The 13,943-nt window shown below is 33.7% G+C and overlaps 1 protein-coding gene across 1 annotated transcript; it reads left to right on the top strand.

The window, feature by feature from the left end:
* Positions 1-667: 667 nt before the first annotated feature.
* On the top strand, positions 668-13,218 carry LIPI (lipase I; the record flags this gene model as incomplete). The annotated part of the gene is given in 7 exon segments (XM_015813797.1): positions 668-778; positions 3,980-4,350; positions 6,062-6,170; positions 7,010-7,111; positions 8,092-8,181; positions 8,918-9,082; positions 13,123-13,218. Coding segments are annotated over 7 exon segments (985 nt in total), but the record flags the coding sequence as incomplete, so codon positions are not given.
* Positions 13,219-13,943: the final 725 nt, after the last annotated feature.

Genomic DNA, 13,943 nt, shown 5'->3' with positions numbered 1-13,943 from the left:
AGATTTCAATGAAATAACATAAAGAAAATGCAAAATAAAACAATGATACTCAAAACAGGAAGATGAAAAAATAAAGTACAAAGATTTATTGTATTGCTGTGAATAGTAAGAGGGGAAAGCAACTATAGGCCATAATGATTTGTTTCAGCATTCTTAGCTTTAGTACCTATGTCATGTTAATTGGAATACCTAAAAGCTTATAGTAAGTTTATATTATTGATTGTAAGACATAAATAGTATTAAAGGTGAAAATCACAAGCTTTCTTGGAAAATACAGAACCATTGTATTTTTTCAAGGAAAAAAGGCTATCTTGCCAAACTGCTGATGCTACAAATATCTATGCATCATCTTGTATATTTTTGTAAATGGAAATTATTATATCTTCCTGCACTCTTTATATGCCACAAAATATTACCTGTTCATAGCAGATCAAGTACTGTAAAAACGTCTGTATAAAATCTGGTTTTGAGAATCTGGAGGAAAGAACTTTTTGTGATTTAAAAGATATACAACCCCTGAGGAAAAGAAACAGCCTCACCTATTTAAACTGGGAGGAGGAGCTGTAGATTGCAAAAACTCTAAGACTGGACTTTAATCTGCCAAGTACCTCCTACAGTGTACCACACCTATTTTATCAGTGACGTTTAATTTAAGCAAAAACCAACATGTTACAAGGAAATAGCAATACTGTCCTTCTGTTACTTGCTGCTTTCCGAACACTGCCAATGTTGGGGTTGTGTTTCTTCATTTGTTTTGCAGCATACTATGCAAGAGCAGGTAAGAAAGCCATTGGAATGTTACCTCTGAACGTTTTAGCCTAAACGTGAGATACTCAAATTTTAAGAAGTAATGAATAATTATCTTAAATACAAGTATGAAAGTTGAATAAAAGAAACACTCCTGAATAGAGTTAAAAAAGATTTTTAATGTAGAACAATTCAAGATATTTGAATTTCTATATAAAGATTTATTGCTAGATTAATTCTATGTGGTCTCATTATTTCATTTCATCATTTCAGTATAATACAATAGGTTTTCAGTATTAAATCAGGAGCATGGAGAAGGTGTTACATTTTCTGATATCTTGCGTTAAAAGCTTGGAAAGTTGTTCACTAGATTCACATAATATACTAAACCAGGTCATTGGTTTGGAGTTAACATGTTGAGCATTGTGTCATATACTTGTGAGTACTGCTGCCACTATTCATTAATTTGAACAGACATCCTACCCCAAGATAAGGACAGTTATGTGAGCGTAACTATCTTTTTGATTTGTAAACCATAATTTACTGCTTATTTTTCTTAACCTAGTCAATTATGGCTTATTCATTAAACTATGTTACATGTAAATCAAGTCACTATTAGAGGAGATATGAAAATTCATTTGTTTATATGATTCGAAAGACTTATAATTAAGAATTTAGTCAAAACTAGATTACACTTTTTACGACCCTGTAGTCCCTACTCAGGGTAGAGTATGGCTTGATTCACAGAATTAACTGAAAAGCAATGTGAAATTTTGTACTGATGTTGATTTATATTTAAATTAGTGCCTACTTTATATCCAAATGTAGTCTTTAATTACCAGGATGCCTTGCATGCATGTTTAGCCTCAAGCTATTATCTTATCTGAACAGAATGGCAAGGGGAAAGGCTGAAGTAAAAGTAAAAATGATCTTTGGCTTTAAACACCTGACCCCTTCTGCTATAAACACTAACATAGTTTAAATATATAAAAGTTAGTTTTCTACAGCAGTACTGTGTTACAGAGTTAATTAGTCAAAATAGCAGTGTAACAAACCAACAATCAGCCATGCTTTAATGCTGATTATGCATGGATCCCTGAAGCTATGTGAATTTTGGAGTGGGTGTTGGGAAAAGTAACTCAAACAAATTCTTTGTTTTCCTTTGTGGTTTGTTTGCTGTTAAGCTATATGGATCTAATTTAGTTTTCATAGCCAAAGGAATGAGAGAGTTAGCAAAAAGAGGAGATATTGGAAGAGCGCTAAAGAAAAAAGCTGCATTATAGAATGCTTGTCTAGATGATCTGGAACTAGAGTTGAAAATGGTGGAAGATGAGATCAGTGTTTGCCTGTTAAAAGGCCAGCAGGTTCTCAATTAATTTTTCATCCTGAGAGTTCTGAGAATCAGTCAATGGCAAAAGCTCTTGTTTTCTTAAACTTATAGTATTAAATAAGATAATTACTAATTAAAATGTAATTAGGCCCTGCAGGTCATACACACATGTTACCCATACATTCTTACCACATTTTACAAAAACCTTGCTTAGTACTTTTACATTAGATTGTTGGATTATTAGTTGAGAAATGGGAAACTGCTAAAGGATAACAAACAATTGACAAAGTTGTAGCTGGTGAAACATATCTGCTCTGACAAGGCTTGGTTTATATCCAAACTGCTTATTTTTGTTGTTTCTGAATAAAATAAGAAAAAATCTGGAAATTGATTTTTAATCTGTTCCCATGTTTTAACTCATATTTGTATGTCCCCAATAACAGACAGTAAGTGTGAACCTAATTATAGCTATGGAACAGAAAAAAAGAAATAAAAAGATTTTGAAATATTTTGTAAAATATGACCAGTTCAATGTTTAGTAAAGTTCTGCCTAAGATTCAGATGTGCTTCAGATTTCAAGAGGGCACATCACCTTTCTATTGCATTACTAATTAAAGCAGCCATGTTTTCCACGAGAGAAATTAAACCAGTTCCTAAAGCAGCTACATCTTTTTTCAAGTTTGCTCAGACACCTGAAAAAGATGTTTTAGACCAAAGGTCCCCAAACTTTTGAGCACCAGGGACCGGTTCTGTGGAGAGAGGTTTTTTCTGTGGATCGGAGGGGGCATGGTTTCATGTACTGCCTGCATCCTGCGGATGGAGCTTTGCTTGTTGTGCGGACCGGTTTCTGGCATGCCACAGCCCGGTACCGGTCCATGGACCGGGGGTTGAGTACCCCTGTTTTAGACAACAACAAAGAGGTGCTCACTTGTGATAGTCTTGGTTGCCTTGGAACTTTTTCAATGATGCTTTTGAAGTTATTGTATTGTTTTAATACTGGGGGAAACAGTTGTATTTACAACACCTTGTGTCATTCTGCAACTGTTCGTGCTTTTTGATTTGAAAAAGCCCTCTTTTTCTCATGGGATAAGTGTAGAAAGCTAGGGGGACTGCAGACTACAAGAGCTATTATTGTACTACCAAAGACAGAACATTACAAAACAATCTTTACTATTAACGGTGGAGATGCAAGACTCTGCATGTCACCAGTAGCAATTTCACAAGGTTTCCTTCTTTAGAAAAATAAAAAAACCAAACATACCAAATAAATATTCAGTTAAATGCTATAGAAGATTAGGTTAATTGACAATTGATAAATCTCAGATGCTTCTTGGCAGTTTATTCAGTCATCATGCCAAAGATTTGAACATTTCTGTTGAACATTTTATTTTTTTTAAAGAGTTATACCTGTTTATTCTTGCATGTGTTTCCCATGCTAGTTAATGAGAGGGCTGAACTTTCAAATCATGTTCTGGAATCAAGAACAAATCAGAGTTGCTTTCACCCAGGGCAAGCAGAATAAATTACATGTTTTCAAAATCCAGGATCTATTCCTCAAAGCATGTTAAACTGTTTATTTAAGAGCCCTAATTTGTAGCAATTATGTTGTTAATAACAATGTTATTCTCTAGTCTAGTATTTTATGTTTTTGAAATTTATATTATTTTTTTTAAAAAAAAGGATAAACAAAGAATAATTGGATGAACTCAGCCCAATTATGTCAGATTTATCTCTTTTCAGCATAAAATTTGTACTTCTTCAATTTGGTCTTATATAAACCAGGAATTCTGATCTGCAATTATTTGAGGTTCCATAGATGTCTTGTAGAAAAATGAAATGCAATATGAACTTTAAAAATAACATTAATCAAATGTTTCTTTTATTTATATTTTACAAATTTAGGTGAAGAATGTCCTAAATTCACAGATCTTAATTTTGGCAATGCTGTGATTGGCACAGATCTGAAGATGCAACTGCTTTTGTATACAAGAAGAAATAAAGACTGTGCTGAGCATCTTGATGAACATAATATAACAACTTCTATACATTTTAATGTAACCAAGAATATTGTTTTTATCATCCATGGGTATAGATTTACAGGTTCTCCCCCAATATGGATTGATAGAATTAAAAATCTTCTGCTTGAAAAACAAGACTTCAACATCATTATAGTAGATTGGAATCGGGGTGCAACAACAGTGAATTATTTTAGTGCTGTTGCTAGTGCGAAGAAAGTGGTACCCTGCTTAACACATCTTATTGATCAAATGTTGGTAAGAAAGATACATAATACTGATATCAGAGAAACATTCATCTACTTGCCCAGTTAAATCTATGAATATCCTGTATATTCATTGTTGTTTCTTGTAAAAACAGAGAGCTCTGCGCTATAATGGGGGATCATTATCTATGTTATATACAATGCATTTGTATTCTTGTGGAAAATGCATGAGCATTTATTCAGATTATTATAACCAATGTTTATACAACTACAGTATAACGCATGTTTGGTTTAGTGGTTAAGGTACTAGACTAGAAACTAGAACAGTGGTTCTCAACCTGTGGGTCGGGACCCCATTTGGGGTTGATCGACCATTTCATGGGGGTCGCCAAGCAAGGCTGTCCGTCATTTTTTTTGTCCGCCATTTTTTTTGTCTGCCATTTTTTTCCCCTTTTCCGGTGGGTGCCGGTCTTGGGCTGGGCCAGCAGGTGGTCAGCCTGCTCCGTCTCTGCCGCTTGCCAGCTACTCCTCGGCCGGCACAGGGGGCGGAACCACGCATGCGCGGCGCTCCCGGGCAGGAAAAGTCCTCGACTTACGACCGGTTGGGTAGTCCTCGACTTACGACCGGTTTAGTCCTCGACTTACGACCGGTTTAGTCCTCGATGTACGACCGGTTGGGGTTGCGGCATTAAAAAGGTTGAGAACCACTGAACTAGAAGATTGAGTTTTAGTCCCTCATTAGCCATGAAAGTCAGCTGAGTGACCTCAGGTTCAACTCACCTTACAAGGGCATTGTTCTGGAGACAATAGGAGGAGGAAAGTGTTTTGGATATGTGCACTATCTTGATTTATTTGTAAAAATACTAAAAGTGGGATACAAGTAAATAAATCTGTTCTGTTACATTCGATTTCTAAATGGATGTCCAAACTGTAGATGTGTGATCATTGCAAGAGTAACATATGGACACTCATTATTTTCACTTATTTGTAAATAAAATGTGTTTTAAAATAAAACACATAAAATAAAAATTAGTCTCAATAACTGATTCACCCAAACAGCAAGCATCAGTTATGGCTGCTTTATATTTGTGAAGTTCTGTCATGGAATTTTACTGTGATAGGAAAATAATGTGAATGGACAGAGCATAGCTAAGTGATATTGCAGAGTATTAAAAACTCCTAGCTTTATCTCCATTTATGGCTGGGAAAGTGGAAAACTTCAACCATGAGTAATGTTAAAATGTAACAAGATTCATAAATGATATGTCTGTATATACAGCACTTACTATATATTGTAGTTGTTCTTAGGAATAGTTTAATTTCAGATGGCAGCCCTGCTGGCAATACCATACAAGGCTAACTCCACATTGTCGTATCTGAGTTACTTTGCTGAAATACATAGATACAAATTTGTGTATACTGTTTCATTTCACTATATTAGTAATCAAGCTGTACTTTTCTGAAAGCCTTTTCTCCACTTTACAATACAAATGAACTTATTGTACATACACAATCATTAATCAGGGGATTAGATTACAACAGTAGCATTTCATTTTCTTTTTCCACAAAACAATTCATTTGTGTTTAACTATTGTACAGTGAAATGTGGAGCATCCTTATGCCACTTACAGTACAAACATAGGATATAATCTACAGTATGTGGCACAATCACAAAACCTATCTCAATCTGTTATAGTGTATAAGGGGAAAAAGAAAATTAGGTCATTCTATAACCCTCTTTCCATGCCTTTTCCTCCCCATAGGAGAATGGTGTTTCTGTTGATTCTATTTATATGATTGGTGTAAGCCTTGGGGCTCATATAGCTGGATTTATTGGGAAGGCATACAATGGCAAAATTGGAAGAATTACAGGTGAGACTTACAAACTGAATAAACTTCAAACAGTCCTTCCAGGTAGAATTTTAGAAGCTGGCTAGTTTTAGTAGGTTTGGAGCATGTTTTATAGCACAATTCTGTCATATAAAGTATTGTAATTGGAATCTATTTTCACACTTTTTTACAGATGAAAAACAAAAATAAAGATTCTGCAACTCAGCAGTGTCACCACACATTTCTATAAACAAGAAAGGCACAGGAATGTTGTTTGAGAGATGTATCTCTGCTCTAGTCATTGTTATGCCTGCTAGACAATTTTAGGGCTTTTCACAATGGTGATATATGTGACAAGTTCACAAGCTGAATTTGACTAATGGCTCAGAGAAATAGCCAAGGGAATACTCGATACTTTACTATAGTTTGATTGAGACATCAGTGCATTGGTTTAAATGAAAATATCCTTCAAATTAGTCTGTATCTCACATAAAAATAATGTAATATGAAATCAATGGAGGTAACTTGGACCTAAGTTCTTGATCACTGAACAAACCTTTAATTTCTTCATAACATGATGTCATGTTTTCTAACGTGATGTTTTTATCAGGGTGCACATTGTAGAAACTTTCCATATAAAATTGCAACTTGTCTCTTTCCTTAGTGTCTCCTTGGTACTATCTCCATACGTATACATTAATTACCTTGTTGTCACTACATTTGAGATTTAGACTGTTAGGAAGGGGAGTGCTAATGAGAAGTTTACTTGTTTTCCAAATAATGACTGTTTTGTTGTTAACTTTTGTGTTACTTATAGTAATTACACTTAAACAATGCTTGCACATTTTTCCTATGAGCTCTGCTTTGAATCTACTTTTTAGGTCTTGACCCAGCTGGTCCCTTATTTACCGGAAAGCTGGCTAATGAGAGACTGGATCATACTGATGCCCAGTTTGTGGATGTCATTCATACTGATACTGATGGTAATTATTACATATTTGGATTTTGAGCATTCTGTGATTCCCCCTCACCCCACTTCCATTTCCTGGTATGATCCCACTAGAATCTCTACAGTACATATGTATGAGAGAATAAGTTCCATCCCAGAGTGTATGCAATTATTATAAATGGAATCCAACTAGGTACTTAGGATATGCTGACTTGTGCTTAAATATTTGGCAAAAACATACCCAAAACTTTTTCATTTGTCTCTGAATTACAGATTTTCCTGTTATAGAAAAAGTTTTCTAAACTACAGTACCACATTGGAGCAGCTATTTTTTTTAAACATCAATTCAAAATATGTTTCTTACAGCAGATATAAATTGTTTAAGTTCATTAGAAATGTTAACCGAGCTAAGACCAGTGGGTTTAGTAATAATCCTAAACCTCAATATTTTAATATTTGTTTTAAAAAACCTATTTTTCAGATTCAAAAATATGTTTAAACTCATGATGGTGTTGTGTACAATAAGATATTAAACTTCTTTTAAATATATTAACAACAAAGGAAAAATCAATTTAGCATTGGCATTTTGCACATCGCTACAAAAGGAAATTCCCTTTTATATAAGATTATAGCTAAGATATAAAATTATGAATTTGAAAGCAAATTCATAATTTGAGCAAATATTTGAGCAAATATTAGGACATGTAGATTGAGGCTTGTAGATTCCATTTCATCTCCTAATCAAGCTCCTTGAAGAGACCAATCTCTTATTTTATGACTAATTTCTTTGAAAAGTTTAGAGTTCCTGTGATGTAGATTAGTGATAATCACAACTTCCAGTGTTTTGGTAATATGCATTCTTAGCTCTTTGATATCTTAATGCTATTATTTTTCTTTTTCCTAGTTTTAATGCTTTCACAAATATGTGAGAGATTAAGCTCTAATTTTTTGTGGACAGAAGTATTGGTTAAGATGGTATATTTATTTTTTCTTCACTATGTATTTCATTGTTAGGTTTTGGTCTCAAGGATCCTTTGGGAAACATTGATTTCTATCCAAATGGAGGAACAGATCAGCCCGGATGTCCAAAAACAATACTTAGTGGTAAATATAGATAAATTATTATAAAAAGTGAGGGGCTTAATTGTAGTGAAGTCATTTGTTCATTTATGAAGGCAACTATGTTAGTGTACTTTTAAAAAATTATTACAGTTGTGTATAGAATCAAATTTATCCATTCAGTAATTTTTAGTATGCTTTAACTGTTCATTGAATCCTGCTCTTGAGTGCTGTATATTAGCAAGTCTAAATCTAGATTGTTCAGCCTTATAATAGGATTGAAATTTTAAAATGTGAGTAAATTTCCTTTTTTGCCCAGGAAGGACAGAAACCCTTCTGTAGTTAGAACACATGGTGATAGCCTACCATCACTGAGAAATCAATCTGCACAAAATTTCTAGATATTCTTGGTTGGACCTTGCTTGGAAAATGCTGGGAGAGCAAACAATCAACTTGGAAAGGGAAAAGGAGGAATGGGGGACTGAACTACAGAAGACAATTTTCCTGTTTTGAAGTAAAAGGCAAAGAGTCACTCTTTACTCTTGTGTTTTAATAGAAAATCTGTGGTGGATTTTTTGGTAGCTATATGGAAATGTTCTTTTCAGAATGTAATTTAATTTAATGTAATTCCAGTGTAAGCTATAGTTAGGAGTTTCTGGGGAGTCTCCCATTCAAGTATTAACTAGCAACTACTGCTAATTCTGAAATGCTCCTACTGTTCTATTTTGTGAAAAACAGAACATAATTACGTAGTCTTGAGTTTACTTGTTGATTCTTCTAGGATCAGCGTATTTCAAATGTGATCATCAGAGATCTGTTTTTTTGTATATGTCATCCTTACAACATAATTGTGATATAACTGCATATCCTTGTGAATCGTATAAGGATTACAAGAATGGAAAATGTGTGAGCTGTAATTTTAAATCGCTTCCGTGCCCAGTAGTAGGTAAGAGTAATATGTTTCAGACAATATTTTATGGAGAACGTCTTAGATGTCATTATGCAGTATATAGAACATTCTGTTATGTAATGCTTTTTAAATCTGGTACAGTGAAAAATTGTAGGAGTAAAGCTATCCTGTTTCTTTCGCAGAAAGAAAACTGGAGTCAAATGAATATTTTTGTCGGTTTTAAACTATAGAATAAATAATTATAAATATTATATTAAAAATGACTATCGTACCAACGTCACTGCACTGCACAAGATAACTCTCATCTCCAGTTTGTAGTGGAGCCAGTTTGGTCTAATGGTTAAGGCATTAGGCTGGAAAGCAGAAGATTGTGAGTTCAAGTGCTGCCTTAGCCATAAAAGTCAGTTGGGTGACCTTGGGCCAGTCATTCTAGCTGCCTTAGCCATAAAAGTCAGTTGGGTGACCTTGGGCCAGTCATTCTCTCTCAACTCATTTCACAGTTGTTATTTTTGTGGGGAAAATAGGAGGAAGGTGTGCCTTGAGTTATTTGTAAAAATAATAAAGACAGGGTACAAATAAAGAAATAAAATATCTTCCAACAAATCATTAGACTATCTGTGTCTTAAACAGTATTAGCCATTCTTAGATGGAAGTAAAAGATAAGGAGATATCTTAATTTTCAAACTCAACTTTCTGAATCATTTATAAAATATTCCCAACTATTTCTTAGCTACTAACTTCCTTTTAAAAACAGTCATTTAGGAGCAATTACCAAGAAAGGTTTTTCATTAACCATAATTATTATTTTCAGGTTCCACACGTTTATTTTTAGGTTAATATTTTACAACCTGTGATTAAGGGACCACTGATAGTCTATGAATGTAGAAGATCCCTGGACCATGTGATGAGGCAATAACAATAATGCTAATAATGAAGATTCCAAAACATCTTCAAGCTTCAAGCTTTTAAGCGAAAAAAAAAAGTTGTAGTATCTCACAATTTTGACCATTTCAAAGTTTTTTTTTAAAAAAAGTATTGAGTTATTTTGGTGTCTTTTAGACGCCATCATATTCTGTTAGAAGAAAATGTATATGTTCTGTATTTCCTCCATTTCAAGCAAAGTACAATAAAGTTTTATCCACATGTTGCTGATACTGTATCTGAATCAAACGCTGAGTGTCAATTTGGCTATTGTGGAAACTGAATTCTTCATGGTTAATTTTATTAACAATAACACTCCAAAGAAGGGTCAAAATTTTTATTTGTTAAGCTGGAAGACTTGATGAAATCTTAAAATTTATTTCCAAATCTAGAAACCTCCATATTACACCATCATAAAGAGTGAAGGATAGCTTAATAGAGCTGTATATCTCTAACGTTTCCTGTTGGGAATGAATAAAAAAAATATGTAGATGCTGAAATATATCCGAAAAGAAATAAAAATGAAACAGGTGCACTGTTTTTAAATCACCATGCAAATACATTTTTTTTAAAAATTACTATCATTCTGCATTAAAAGAATTAAGTATTAATTCTTAAATAAACAAATAAACATGCTGGTTTTGTATGTTGGTCATATTTTACTTGCAATGTGTATGAGCACTTGAAGTCCTACATGACCATGCTGCATCCAGCATTGTCTTCAGCTATAGCAGGCAGGTTTCCCTCCTGAAGACATTCTGCATCATGTGAATAGAAGCTAGGATTCATTAAAGGCATTTATACTATTTATATATTCTAGATATATTTTACATGAGGAATGGCTGAAGAAACTTACATTATTAAATATTCTGTCACACTGATCAAAGAATGTTTTGGCTCTCTGTTGGTTGTAGAAACGTATGGGAACTTATTGCACCTTGGTCATATTTTACTTGATATTAAATCAGAAATCCTAATATAATAAATCACAGTTGAATGAACAGTTTACTAATACAGATTACTTCTGCTTTTCTCAGGAAAAAAAATAGAAAAATAGATTAGGAATATTAATACTTTAAACTGGCCTAGGACCATAGCTTGTTTGAATGCTGTTATTTCTGTACATTTGTTTAGCTGCTCAAATGAAGAGACAAATCATAAACATGCAAATTATCTATGTGGATTTGACAGTATGCTTGATCTATTTGTAGTTTCGTTACTACCTTCCATGATGTTGTAATATAAACCTGATCAGTCGGTTTGCTTGTGAATGAGTCATTAAAAAAAGCACTCACATTTCCAGATGAATTGCTGTACTACTTTCTTTTCCTAATTCAAACTTCATTTCTTCATAGCTTTTGACTAATTTATGGTATTACGTAGGATCTTTCTAAAACAAGATAAGTGAGATTGTGAGCAGGTTTGTTAGGATCAAACAGACAAAACTGAGTACACTTTCCAATATATATATATATATATGCAGGTCTTGGCATAACAAAAACATACATACATAACATACATACATACATACATACATACATACATACATACATACATACAAAATTTGGATTCCTTTCTCCCATATTTGGGCCGAATATATATATATGAAGTTTTTCAGACAAACCGGTCTGATTGATTACACCTTGACATTTTTAACTGCTATACTGCAGTTTTTACTTTTTACAATATCTTTTGCTATGCAGCCCCCCAACTAGGGGCATTAAGCAGGCTCAAGTCGCAACTGCGAAACATTTTAAATCCAAATTTCTTTTTCTGACAAAGAGTTAATGAATTAAATTGGGAGACTAAGATGGCCATTTCTAGCTTGTTCTGCTTTCATCAGTTAGCCATACCCTTTATGGGATTCGAACCTGGGCAGTTTACATACTAGGCAGTGATTTAACCATCAAGCCACAGGCTCTCCTCCCCTCTTTGTCAGCTGAGTCAAGGGAGTATATACAGGAAGTTTTTCAGACAAACCAGTCTGATTGATTACACCTTGACATTTTTAACTGCTATACTGCAGTTTTTACTTTTTACAATAAATCCAAAAGAAATTTGGATTTAAAATGTTTTGCAGTTGCGACTTGAGCCTGCTTAACGCCCCTAGTTGGGGGGCTGCATGGCAAAAGATATTGTAAAAAGTAAAAACTGCAGTATATATTTGTAACATTTCTAAAATGGAAAAGGTTTAGTTTCTATTTCAGCCGTGCAGTACTAATCAATCACTTGCCCTACCACCAGTTTCTAACTTCTGAAAAGAGTAGAATGTGGCAAATTGATTTATGGCCTAATTGCTTTACCAATCAAAAATCAATTGCCTGCCTGCAATAGCCATGCTTCTGCTGCTATGTCACTGTGCTGTCTGAAGCTATTGCTTAATATAAGATCAGTACTAAATTTGCAAAAGAGTTAATCAAGAGTTTCACTTAAAATCTAGCTGATAACTTCTCATAGCTAACTGAACTTTTGTCTTCAGGGGTCTTTGGGCCCTCTTCCTTCTCTCAGCAACTGTGCTCAGCATAGCAATTTTACATCTTACTATGCAATACTTACTATTGCATAGTGATCTCAGTTGTGATTTGTCTTCAGTGAATCTGAACCATCCAGGAATTTTCATTTCTTTAGCCGATGGAAATTGCACAGTGCTATTTTCCTTACTAGGTTTTTTTTCTTCCTATCTCTGTGCCACCTTTGGCAGTTATTCAGCCCATTCCAATTTTCTCTACCTCTTTTGAGATACTTTCTCTTACTGAAGAAACCTTATATGGTTTATTCCAGATTTTTCCTGTCCTCAGTTTATCAACTACAAGTACAGTTCGAATATCTGCAGGATCACATGTGTGGATGATAGAAAGTGTTTAATGTTTTCATTGTGCCACTGAGTTAAAAAAAGAAAAGAATATGCATTTTAGCCTCAGTAGTAGAAATTGTTGCATGCCACCTTGAATCACTTGTTTTGTGAGATGGGTGGCCATATAAATTGGATAAATAAAAATAAAATATTTTATTTTATGAGGATAGAAATGTAGAACTTAAATACCTTTGTTATATTCTGGGAAAGTTGATTTCACGCAGCATCATAAAATAATATATCTTTAGTAATTTTTTTGCATCTGTTTGTTTATTTTGTATTGAACATATTTCAATTTCAGGATATTATGCTGATAAATGGAAGAGTCATATACTTGAAAAGAATCCTCCCATGACAACAGCTTACTTTGATACTTCAGACGAAGACCCATTTTGCAGTAAGTCATTAGCTATGTTCCATGCATGTACTTCAATTTTTTTTCCTGTTATGGAGAAAAATAGGAGGAAAAAAAACCAAGTGCATTTTACTATCCAGATAACCTGACATTTCCTTGATTACTATTTTATTTATGAAATAGTATAATGCTCAAAAGATATATGTGCTGGGAGAAAAGAATATTAAAAACAGGAAATTATGTGGGCAACCCAGTAAAGGATGACAAATGAGCTGATAAAAATGAGAAAGAGATGGATTTATATTAGATAATAGCAAAATGAATTTCAAGAAAAGAAGTATAATGAAACAGAGATATAACTATTTACTACCATGCATTATAAAAGGTCCACATGAGATCTGTACTAGTATCTCTTACAAATAGGGCTCTGTGTGTTTCTGTGTATGTCTGTGTTAATGTTTTCAACTGATAATCAAATAATTGCATTCAAGGGCTTTGCAAGCTAGACAGAACTTGAAGCAGAGATAATAGTTCAGTATTAGGAAAATCATTAATTCTGGCTGATTCACATAACTAAAAGATGGATCTGCTTTAGAATAATTTATGTAATCCCTTAAGTTAAATACAATAGCATTATATTAATAGAAACATTTCACACTGCAAACCAGACTTCCATATATTATATTGTGCGATATCACAATATAGTCGGTTTTGTGTAATGGTTAAGGCATTAGACTAGGAACTGGGAGACCATAAGTTCTAGTCTT

The sequence above is a fragment of the Protobothrops mucrosquamatus genome, unplaced genomic scaffold (genome assembly GCF_001527695.2).
Source record: "Protobothrops mucrosquamatus isolate PMUCROS unplaced genomic scaffold, P.Mucros_1.0 scaffold196, whole genome shotgun sequence".
Taxonomy (NCBI): Eukaryota; Metazoa; Chordata; class Lepidosauria; order Squamata; family Viperidae; genus Protobothrops; species Protobothrops mucrosquamatus.
Note: the sequence above shows the minus strand (reverse complement) of the source record. Positions and strands in the feature narration are given on the sequence as shown.